The sequence below is a fragment of the Engraulis encrasicolus genome, chromosome 13 (assembly GCF_034702125.1).
Source record: "Engraulis encrasicolus isolate BLACKSEA-1 chromosome 13, IST_EnEncr_1.0, whole genome shotgun sequence".
NCBI classification, from domain to species: domain Eukaryota; kingdom Metazoa; phylum Chordata; class Actinopteri; order Clupeiformes; family Engraulidae; genus Engraulis; species Engraulis encrasicolus.
The window spans coordinates 48,241,094-48,253,032 of record NC_085869.1 but is presented as its reverse complement, the minus strand read 5'-3'; the positions used below and the strand labels follow the sequence as shown (position 1 = coordinate 48,253,032).

Below are 11,939 nucleotides of genomic sequence, written 5' to 3'. Positions count from 1 at the left end.
GATTTGCGTTCCACTTGTGGAATATGATGTGAATTGTCAACATTAATTTATGGAGCCAGAACATTATTTTCACCATTTATTTAAATTAAAAAAAGCAAAACAAATGATTGACAACACCATAGAAAAACATTGAATTATCACTGCTAAATGTATAATTGACAAAAAAAAGAGCTACTTGACTTATGTTTCTACCACACAGTTCACACCATTGACAGGCAGTCATGGTCATGAAGGAGCATGCCTGTTCAGTGAGAACTGGCTGTAGACAAAGAAATAAGAGTAATTAATTGGTCTAATTTGTGACATGTCAGTCATTACCCCACATCCATAGCCGTTCAGACTTTATGCCACAGACAGATCAGTTCTTCCATCTACATTGTTCCAGTGCCAGCAGGGCAAGTTATGGGGTGAAAGTCAAACTACTTCCTCTAGTCTTTTTCTCTGTTCTTCACATCATTGATTAATTTTACTCAGCATTTCGCAAAAGTAAAATTCAAAGATCGTTCTCATTTGCATCCGGGATGTTCAGGGGAAGAAAAACCCCAGAGATGTTCTGTGTTGGCTGACAGCGGGGATACTTTATAGTTTTCTCCACAAAGGTAGATGAAGTCACAGGAAAAAAACAGGAGGAAGTAGTGTCACTTGCACCCATGATTACAAAAAAGACAATGGTAAACACAAAAGCAGACCTCCAGCTGAAATGGGCTCTGATGGACCTTCCCTTGGGTGGATATAATGTACTTTAGCAGTTAATTGGGCTACTTCATGGACTATTGTAAGCTTGATTATTGAGTATTTAACCCCAAAATGGACGTCACACAAGAGGGGCAGACTGATCTCTTACACCCACATATTCTTCACACAGGCTCTCATAAATCAGCTTTATACACCACGCATCAGTTTCACTAAACCAGCAACTCTGAACACCAAAGGTCACCACAAGGACACTCTGGGCGTTTCTCAAAACCTAATGCGCACACTTCTAAGTGTATCAGCCTAATCAGTCACGCCCAGTGATTGGATATTCTTTGGTGAACTCTACGAAGCCAGAGCCATCTAATAACAGAGTTGCGCAAACCGGGGACCAGGAAGTCGGTTGGTGATGTGATTCGCGTAGATTAAAATGTTTCTTAACAGTAAACTTCTGTTCGTTGGAAACTAACACAGAACGATCACATACCAAACAAAGATTAAGTACAAACAAATTACATTACCTTTACCACATTTTCTGTGTTCTACGGCCACCTCCTGGAACTAAGTAACTTCTAATAGAACTAAAGTCAATGGGGATTTCCATGTTAACGCTCCGTAAGGCTCCATGAGAGCCGCCATTGCTGTGGAAAGATTGGTCCATAGAGGTCTATGGGAGTGGCGTAACTCTGATATTAGATGGCTCTGTACGAAGCTCGAAAGAGCTAGAAAGAGTATCCAATCACTGGGTGTGACTAATTAGGCTGAATACACTTGGAAGTGTGCACACTAGATTTTGAGAAATGCCCACAATCTTAAGTGGAGCCACTGGAGAGGGAGAGGGAGGTGTGATGTGCATTATTTTCTCGCTGTAAAGTACAGCAAACGTGTGCGCTTCAGAGCAATAAGGCAGCCAGCTGGAACAGAGTCTCATTTCTAGGCAGGACGTGTTCGCCCTCGACACCGTGCCATCTGGTGTACCCTGGTCTAGCTGTGAAGGGAAGAGCAGTGGTGGGGCTGAACTTTTATGAGTCGTCAGTGGTGGGGATTCATTAAAGGTCATTTATGAATGTACAGTGCTGCTGAATAGGCGAGAAGGTTGCCTGTTGTGTCCAGATCAGTTCAGCAGCTCCTTCTCTGTCTCCCAGCAGGTAAAGGGGTGGGTGGGGGTAAGTGGAGGGCACGTCCTGTCCCTCAGCTCCTCCCACTCCGCCCCCGGTCCTTATTCGCTTATTAATAAGTCTGTTTGAGTTTCGAGGGGCATTGAGTCGCGTCTGGCGTTTAGAACATGCCTCCTCCCATTCCGCCCATGCCACCCATGCCTCCCATTCCGCCCATGCCACCCATGTCCGGAGCCTTCTCCTCCTTGGGGATCTCCGTGACAACCGCCTCTGCCGTCGACAGCAGTGACGCCACACCGGCCGCGTCCAACAGGGCCGTCCTCACGACCTGCATGGAAACAAGAACCGTTCAGAATTGTCACAACAAGAAAGGTGTGCTTGATGAAGGGAAAGGAAAAAAAACAAAAACATGACATTCGTGCATGGCTGATGTCAGATGACATGAGGGGGGGAAAGTATCAGATCATGATAAGGAAAAGTACTTTAAGCAGAAGAGATTTTAAAAAGAAGACAGATTTACTATGAAAAACGTAGTTCATAAAACACTCAACTCGCAAAGAAAGAATTACAAGGTTCTAATTAATAAAAGCAATTAAATATTTACAGAAAACCGAAAATAAAGCATAGCACTCCTACTATAATCAAATTCACAATTCACAGGCTGTCAAACGCTTTGGGTCTCCTTTCAGTGTTCGTATCAGCTGACAACTAAAGCGGATGACAGGCAATAAAACGTGAATGCGACGTGGAGTGCTGTCTTTTCTTAAGTTACAACAATGTACCAACTGCTGTTACATAATGTTAATGTCAGTCACTACATGTCCTACCATTGCAGCCTGGCTGAGAAACACTTGGTGTTCATTTTCATCTCCAAGCACAGCAACAGAAACAGGCATTACGTGTTGCTACCACAGACAGCCGTGCATTAAGCGGTCATTGTGCTCAGGCAGTCATCGCTGGGTAGCAAACAGCCAGTGCTTATTGTCAGGTTTGCTGCCCAGCCTGATCTCCAAAAATCTTAAGGACACGAAATCCGTGTCCAGGAGCACGGATTTTGCCAAAATTCCGGGCTCCTGGACACGGAATTGTTTTCCGTGATGGGCACACGGAAGTGCTTTCTCTATTCCCACAGCACTGTGTTAACTCCATCATTAGAAAATACATACCAAATGCTAATCCTAAACAAAATAATGCTATAGCAATTTAAGTTGTGCCTGACCAAAACATTCCCTAACCTTAACCTGTCATTAAAGACATTTTTCAGAAATACCTTTTCAAGTTGGTTGATAGGCTGTCAAATTCATATAATGAATGAAAGAATACTAGCTAGCTGTGCCCAGACCAAAACAATCCCTAACCCTAACCTGTCAGTAAGAAATGTTTTTTGAGAAAAATATTTGAAATTGGAAAAATCCTGAGAAAACACAAGACTGTGGAAACACAGTGCTGTGGGAATAGAGAGCACTTCAGTGTGTCCATCACGGAAAATAATTTTGTGTCCAAAAGCACGGAATGTCGGCAAAATCCGTGCTCCTGGACACGGATTTCGTGTCCTTAACATCCGCGTCCAGGAGCACGGAATTTTTGGAGATCATCATCTGAAAGGCCCCACACCTACCCAATATACTGAATACAATGTAATGAAGGCCCATTTCCCCCCTCTTCCTGGGTCTGGCTGAGTTTTTACTTGCTGAGCCAGGGATGTCCGCCTCTGGATCCAACTGACCCATGTGTGCCCCCTGTTGGCAGCCCTGCTTTTTGGACCTATATGAGCTCAAGCTCTCGGCAAGAGTGCATACGTGCCAAAAATGTGGTTGAACTAGTAGATGAAAATCTGGGTAAGCTATGTAAAGCCTATGAAAACTCCATTCAGAGACCTAGGCTATGTCTCAAATGGCACACTTTTGTCAGTGCACTGACAGTCAGTGCATAGTGCACACAGTGCACTGAGGTCTTTAGTGCATAGTGTCGAGGAAAAATGTGAGCACTATGCACTGTGCCCTCGCTGGAAGTGACGGCTGAGCATGCCATTAGCTTGCCAAAATATGAGTTGGCTACTGTTTACAATGCACAGCGTCTGGTGCTTGTATATTCATGTCCTTCACCCCAAAGGACAACAATCACACATACAATACTTTGGTTGGCAAGTAAAGGTTGGTGTCCCATCAACATTACTTACAGAATTAGGAGACTGTTGACCAAACTCTTCTACTGAACTGAATGCCACATTTCCTCCCTGTCATTGTCAACATGGCCGCCGTTTAGTGCATGCAGTGTCCATCATTCAAGCACTGCATTTTCCCGCCATTGTTAGGGGATCATCCTGGCACTTTCAGTGCACTGGCTCAACTGAAATTTTCAGCGTGAGCGCCCTAGGCACTGAAAAACAGTGTCCGAAGTGCACAAGTGCAGCATTTGAGACACAGCCCTAGTTCATGATAGACTAGTGAATGTATTAAACCAACAGTCCCTTAAGTGGGATACGGCGCTACTGCAGGGGGGTCATGCACAGAAGGGACTTTATATCCACAGCTACAAGGGTGGCGCCATTACTATTTGGGTAGTGGTTACTAGTGCCTAACCTACTGCTTTTTCATGTTATCCATTTAAAATAGATTTTTAAGCTGTTTTACTGTTACTGCTCTCTCTCTCTTTATGATTTTCCCATTTCTGATGTGATGTATTGACGCTTTTATTTTGTTCCTGCTGCTCTGATCTGTTTTTATGTGAAGTGATCCCAAGTACTTTGAAAATGTATTATTATTTAACATTCAGCAGGGTCCTGGGTAGGCTACGGAACTAGAAGCTTTGGGAGCACCGAAAAATCGTTGAAATGTGAACGGTTAATAGGTGTGAAAATAAAGTGGATGATCCCCCGCGGGCTTCCCCGTCTGCCGTACCTTAGTGGGGTCAATGATGCCCTTCTCCACCATGTTGACGTACTCCCCAACCAGGGCGTCATAACCGATGTCCGCCTCGCTCTGCAGGATCTTCTCCACCACCAGGGAGCCCTCCACACCGGCGTTCTTGGCAATGGTCATCGCCGGGATACGCAGGGCACGACGGATAATATCAATACCTATGAATAGCAGAGAGCAAGGAGGAGGAAGATGGAATAAAGAAACCCCATGAAGTGTGACTTAAGTTTGAAAGCCTTTCAGACTTTCCTTCTAATTTCATTCTTTCAATAACTGCTTATTTGTATCATGTGAATGTAGCTTTTACAACTGAGATTTTATTTAAAAATAGCATTGAATAGTTATTTCAGGTGGAATGGTACAGTAGATATACTTCACTTCATTGCAAACAATACTTGAGAAAACAAAGATGCACAATGTAACATACGTACCAACTTTCTGGTCAGCATTGGCTGGCGTGATGGCATCAAGGGCCGGGATGCAGCGCAGCAGGGCACAGCCTCCGCCGGGCACAATGCCCTCCTCCACAGCTGCCCGCGTGGCATTCAGAGCATCAGTCACACGATCCTTCTTCTCGTTCACCTCCACATCGCTCGTGCCTCCAATCTGGAAGAAGAAACGACTGCGTTAAACAAGCAAGCTCAGCAATGGAACTCAAAAGTGCCAGGAAGGTTGTTTAACTCACAGGTGATAAACTTAATTAAGCCTGGCAAAACTCCCAAGCATTCACAAAGCTTCCATAATATTAGGCCAGAGGCAACCCTGAACTAAGTACACCCATGTGTCTATGACAAGAATATAATGCCATAATGCCAACAACGGCATTCAAGACCAACACAGAGCTGATCTTTTTATTATTTTTTGAAACTACATTAATTCTAGCAACCTAACAGCTAAATAATGTTGAAAAGATACAAAAATTTGAGACTTATTTGTAACATTCTATTTGTCTTTTTCTGTAGAACGTGGTGAGATGAAGCGTTCTTAAACTCCACTCTTTTGGCACTATTCCTTCCTTATTTAGACTTTTCACGTGACATTGCATAGCCACGAGTACTGTAATTTTAACATGGGGGAAATCTTTCAGCTAGCACAGGTTCTAGATAGCAGACATATGAATGACGACACTTCAACTTACTGAATTCAACTTAATACACAACTAGAAAACTTCAAAAGGAACCATTTATAGCATCAGGTATGGAAGATCTTTTGCTAATTAACAGCAGGCATGTTGTCGACCTAAAGCAATAACTGAGGACCTTGCATTGCTCTCCAGTGTCCACACAGCCTCGGGTCTGAGAGTAGAAGAAAACCCTGAGCCTGTACCTTTAACAGGTTTGGACACAAGAAAAATCAGACGAGTCTTTTTTTTCCTTTTGCAAACACTGTGAAGCCCAAAATCAGGCACGGAGCCTTAAGGCGGATTCATACTTGGCGTGACTGGCGCTAACCTCCTTCATACCTCACTCGCGACGATGGCGCGCGCCGTCACGTGACCCAAAATGACGTCACACGCCCCTGGCGCGGCTGGCGCGGCGCGAGTTCGTGCACCCCACATTTTTTGTAACTTGGCGTGCGCCACCAGCGACCATGCAGGTAGGCAGACAAAGCAGGAGTTGCGAAGAGAGGCTACAGCTACTGTAGGCTACTACAGAATGGATCCTGCATCATTTTGAGGATAATAAAATGTCCTAGAGTTATTTTATCTTCTCCCTTAAATGTTGTTCAGTGAAACAATTGTTTACTTTGTTCAGAAGCACGTTGTGTTCGGCGATCTATTTATAAATTCTGCAGCCAGAACAATGCTCTCACATGGTGTTGGAATGATCTGGCAATGTAGGCTACAACAAAAATCTATGTTTCATTGTGGTAAGTCACAAGTCAGACGTTCAGTAGCCCTACAGCAGCCGTGTTTGGCTTTCTATTTTAGATCTCTACAACCGCTGCATCTGATTCTGGCGGCGTTTTCTGCAGTTTCTCTCATGAACAGCAGAGGGCACACTTCCGAAAATGCAAGCGAAAGCCTGTTAATGGCGCTTTTGACTATGAATGGTCTGCCACATTTTAATGGTTCTCGCGCCAAATGCGCCAAAGTGCGCACGTGAAGTATGCAGAGCCTTATACGATCAGCCCTTCAGTCCTCCTCGGCTGCCTCACCTTGAGCACAGCCACTCCGTCAGACAGCTTGGCCAGCCTCTCGTTCAGCTTCTCCTTCTCGTAGTCGCTGCTGGTGCTCTCCAGCTGCTCCACGATCTCGTTGGCGCGTCGCTCGATGGCGTCTGGGTCCCCTTTCCCCTTTAGGATCATCGTGTCGTCCTTGGTCACCAGCACCTCGCCCACCCTGCCAAAGTGGAGCGGCGTCACATCTTCCAGGGCGAGACCCGTGGCCTCATCACCAAACACCTACAAACAGGGATATGAGCATTCAGAGATGGCAACCTGGTGCCCTGGCCAACTCTATATTCATGAACCGAAACACTGTAGGCGGACAGGACAAACAGACAGACAGGATCATTTTAATACCTGGCCCATACCCTTCAAGGGTGTCACGCAAGAAACAGACAGAACAGACATAGCATTCTCAATCAGCACAAGACTGTGAACAACAAACTTCAGATTAGATTTGTCCCTGAAGAGTGTAGCTTCGTAACAATGGAAATTATTAACAGGCAGATTTTGCATTCTGCATATCAGAATACCACAGGAGGAACAGCTTTGGCCCATGAGTGTGTATTAAGCAGTTTTAGAGTATGCTTACAGTGCCCCCAGTGGCGATGGCCATGTCCAGCAGCTGGTTCTTGCGATTGTCTCCAAAGCCAGGAGCCTTCACTGCCACCACCTGCAGTCCCACCTTCAGCCTGAGTGGGCAGTAGAGACCAACAAAATAAGAGCAATACCATTCAAAAACTTGAACTCACTAACCTTGACATCAAACAAACTGCATGGACAAAAATGATACTAACCACCTAAACATGAAGCTACAGTGTTATTATTGTACAGTAACGGCCATGTTTGGTAATTATATTCCTATAATTGGCACAAAGGTATTCATAGAACAACAATCCCCCATGTGTCTTAGACAGAGTGGGCAGCAAGAAGAAGCTTCTCTCTTCGACTGGGCAGCTTGCTTGCTTGTTTTGTTTGTTTATTTGTCTGCTACAGACCTGTTGAGGACCAAGGTGCTCAGCGCCTCTCCGTCCACATCCTCGGCCACGATGACCAGAGGCTTGCGGTGCTGGTTGGCGATCTCCAAAGCGGGCACGATGCTCTGCACACTGGAGATCTTCTTCTCGCTCAGCAGCAGGAACGCGTCCTGGAACTCACACTTCTGACCTGCAGGCACAGAAGATAACAACATGGTGAGGAAAAAATACTCACGGTATAAAACGTATGTAAACAATAAATAAAATACATGAGATGAGATGTCATATATTCTATGGCAAGAATATAATGCCATAATGCCAACAACTGCATTCAACACCAATACAGTTTTTTAAACTACATCAAGTCTAGCAACCTACCAGCTAAATCATGCATGAAAACATGCGTGTAGGTGCATCTGGATATTTTTCACAATAGAGTCTACATGCATGTTACCTTTAGCGGTGTTGATGAAATAGGGAGAGATATAGCCACGATCAAACTTCAGGCCCTCAATGATCTCCAGCTCATCATGCAAAGTTTTGCCATCCTGTGTGGAAATGATAACAACATAGTCAACATAAACAAATAATAATTTAAAAAAAGATACTACACCCTGGACATTAAGGTCACAGCAAATGTGGAAAAGCTTAAGTCAATTTTACCTTTACAGTAATGACTCCTTTCCTGCCCACTTTCTTCATTGCGTTGGAGATGATATTTCCGATCTCACTGTCTCCATTGGCAGAAATAGTTGCCACCTACAAAGAGGAAAAGGGAGAATGAGACAGATACACACCAGTAGATGGCAATGTACTCAATGACCTACTCAGTCCACAGCAGGACTTGCCAACAATTTCACTCCCATCACCCTCTTTACCTGAGCGATTTCCTCTGGGGTGGTCACTGGTTTGGACAGATTCTTCAGCTCGCCGATAACGGTCTCCACGGCCTGCATGACGCCGCGTCGGATCTCTACAGGGTTGGCCCCTTTGCTGATGGTGTCAAAGCCTTCCTTGGCGATGGCGCGGGCCAGAACGGTGGCCGTGGTGGTGCCGTCTCCAGCCTCCTCGTTGGTGTTGTTGGCCACGTCTTGAACCAGCTTGGCGCCGATGTTCTGGTATTTGCACTTGAGGTCGATGCTCTTGGCCACGGTGACGCCATCTTTGGTGACCTTGGGGCTTCCCCAGCTCTGCTCGATGATGACTGTGCGGCCCTGTGGGGGACGACGGACAAGGCAAGGACCTCCAGTCAAAACACTGATACAGCACTGCAATGAACTATCACGTCTAGTACCATCTTTGCTGCCACTTAGATAACTCTCTGTGTAAACATGGACAGAGGTGTCCTTACACAACCGAAATGTGTTTCTGACAATGGAATATTACAATATTACAACATTATTCAACTTCCTGACCAAGAGCACCGTCTTTACTTTGTATTAATTACAGACTAAAGGCATAGCAGTCTGCACAGTGGGCAAAAATATTGTATCCTGCTGAGTTGGCCTAGTCCTGATCTTTGTAAGATCACCACAGCAGACACCAACCTGGTGAATAAGGCAAGTCCCCCCCCCCAGCACTAAACAGAGTGATTCCAGACAGAGTCGCAAGGCTACACAGCAGCTACAGGTGTTCAACCTCTACATTGCACATTACATTCACTTAGCTGACAAGTTCTTCCAAGGTTATATTACAGGGTAATTACACTCCATGGAGCAATGTGGGGTTAGGTGCCTTGCTCAAGGGTGCTGAAGCCATGACCTGCAGATCAGGGTGTTATTCGAACCTGCAACCCTCTGATCCTTAAATCAACTCCCTAACCATTAGGCCACGGCTACCACACTGGCCTAGATATCCCATCTCACCTTGGGTCCCATGGTGACTGCCACAGTGTCCGCCAGGAGGTCCACGCCTTGCAGCATGAGGGCGCGTGCATCGGCCCCAAACTTGACGTCCTTGGCGTAGGAGCGGGTGAGGTGTGGGGCTAGGGCCCGGCACACTGGCCGCACCTGTCTCATTACTGCTGGGAGGCGGAACATCTCTGCAGACAAAGATGAAAAAGATCAAAGGGAAATTCATTGTTATTATCATCATAATCTTTTTTATTACCGGTAATATTAATTGTTAGGATCCTGCATAACATTCCCTCATTGTTATTATTTTAATCGGACAGAACAAAACCTTTGCAGTCCATTAGGAATACCAGGTAGGCCTACAACAGGGAAAGAACGCGTGCTTTGGGAAAATTTAACTGTAACCTATGTATGCAAATGTTCTTTGTATGGTTATGTTAATTATGAGCCAAATGTCCGTTCTTGTAAATCCAATCATGATTTGTGTTGTGTAAGATTTCACAGGTTTCACAACATCAAAAACAGCAGCTTCCTTTCAGTAACCGGAACAATGCTGTGAGAAACCCCCCACGTGTGCTCCCAGGTCATGCGTCACAAGGTCAAAATTCTCCCAGACGCCCTGCGTTTAAATCGACTGCGCTAAAGACTTGCTACCACACACACTTCATTCATAATTGTACGGCCATGTAATTTATGCATGAAGGCTATTTTCCCTCATCCTGTCTTCACAGGTGAAGAGGGCAAATGCCTCCATAGCAAACACGTGTGGTCTTAGTAAATACTGGTGGCAAATCTAGTGTAGAGAGAGATCATGTACACACTTTAGATTTCACTGGCTCATTCATGGGCAGCACGAATACAGAACGCATCATGCTGTTGCAGTACTCTAAGCTAATTGAACTTGTGCGACATGTTCACAAAGAACATTATTCTACCTGAACCCATTATTATCAACCAACATAACCACTATATCGGTTAGTAGAAGTTGATCACGTTTATTCAAATCCTCATGACAAAGAAGACATGCACACTATTGAGTGTTAAATTCTTCGGACGCATGATGACTCCACAATTGTACAGCTGCTCTCAATACTAAAGTGATTCAAGCCAATGATTCCCTGATTGACGCTCCCAACCCAGGACGCTCCCTTTTCATCTCGCTCCCACTAGCCAGACTATCGGTACCACCGCCATATGACGGAGCTAGTTATGTTGTTGATGTTAGTTTTTTGTTTCTAACCCTAACCCTAACCTTAACCCTAAACCTAACCCTAACCCTAACCCTAACCCTAAATTGCTTGTATGTGGCAGTATATGATAATACGTGAAATATAATCGGGTGGGACTACACGTCCGGGAGTGATAGAAACACCTGGGACCGCACGTCCGGGAACGATCTCAGTTGGGAGTCTCCATCCCCCACCGCAAGCGAATGCTGTGCCTGACTTTGCAGCGCGATCAAAAACAAACACTACACTGTTCATTCATAGTGTGCCTAATTTGAAAACATAGCATTAAATATCGTGCATTACAATTAATTTTCCGGGTATGGTCGTTCATAGGCATCTCTTACTTACTACAAACATTACTAGCTACTCTTGAGGTGTGCGATGCCATAAAGGTGACGTTACTGGATACCTTGGAAATATTAAAACATGATCCGTATTTTCCATGTGTTGCACATGGGATGCTACGTTAATTTGTACTTACTTGTGCGTTAAATCAAAGAACTTGGGGCTGACAACGCAGGGAGACGGTTCACTTGACAGTCCGGAGGACACGGAATGATATAATTCAGAAGACTGGTTGCACGAGAACACTCCTCAAACCTTGCACATGTCTTACTTCATCCGGGTAACAGAGCCACGTGCCCCAAACCATGTATGCATGGTACAGGTGAAGACGAAATGTGGATTTCAAGCCACTTTTTTGCATAATTTTCACATCAGTTTTGATGCCAATGATGACATAAAGCATGCCCATTAATAGCAATAGGGGAAATGAGGTGCTAAAAAGGAAAATTGTCACTAAACACGTTAGGTATTGCACAATGCTCGTTCTGGGGCCATTCATTCGAGAATTTTCGCTGTTACGATTGGTGAAAAAACACGAGGTCAGAGGTCAACATTGTGTAAGAGCCGAGAAATAAAAAAACACATACATTGAATAACTACATTATAATTAGCCGCAACATGCTTATTTCGCTTCATTTTT

At 44.8% G+C, this 11,939-nt stretch overlaps 1 protein-coding gene across 1 annotated transcript; it reads right to left on the bottom strand.

Moving 5' to 3' along the window:
- Window positions 1–1,401: 1,401 nt before the first annotated feature.
- Window positions 1,402–11,638, bottom strand: hspd1 (heat shock 60 protein 1). The gene is made up of 11 exons (XM_063214127.1): window positions 11,436–11,638; window positions 9,738–9,913; window positions 8,751–9,086; window positions 8,536–8,631; window positions 8,327–8,420; window positions 7,894–8,062; window positions 7,488–7,587; window positions 6,887–7,132; window positions 5,161–5,335; window positions 4,712–4,890; window positions 1,402–2,139 (listed from the first exon to the last, which is right to left on the bottom strand). The coding sequence occupies exons 2-11, from the start codon at window positions 9,909–9,911 to the stop codon at window positions 1,972–1,974; spliced, it is 1,737 nt and encodes a 578-aa protein (XP_063070197.1). The 5' UTR covers window positions 9,912–9,913; window positions 11,436–11,638; the 3' UTR covers window positions 1,402–1,971.
- Window positions 11,639–11,939: the final 301 nt, after the last annotated feature.

Bases quoted from the DNA above. Each gene is read 5' to 3' on its own strand.
- hspd1 (XM_063214127.1), bottom strand. From the start codon at position 9,911: ATGTTCCGCCTCCCAGCAGTAATGAGACAGGTGCGGCCAGTGTGCCGG. The intron at 7,588-7,893 runs GTCTGTAGCAGA...CTGCCCACTCAG, and splicing joins AGCACCTTGGTCCTCAACAG to GCTGAAGGTGGGACTGCAGG. The intron at 2,140-4,711 runs GTACGGCAGACG...GTTTCCATGCAG, and splicing joins GCATCATTGACCCCACTAAG to GTCGTGAGGACGGCCCTGTT.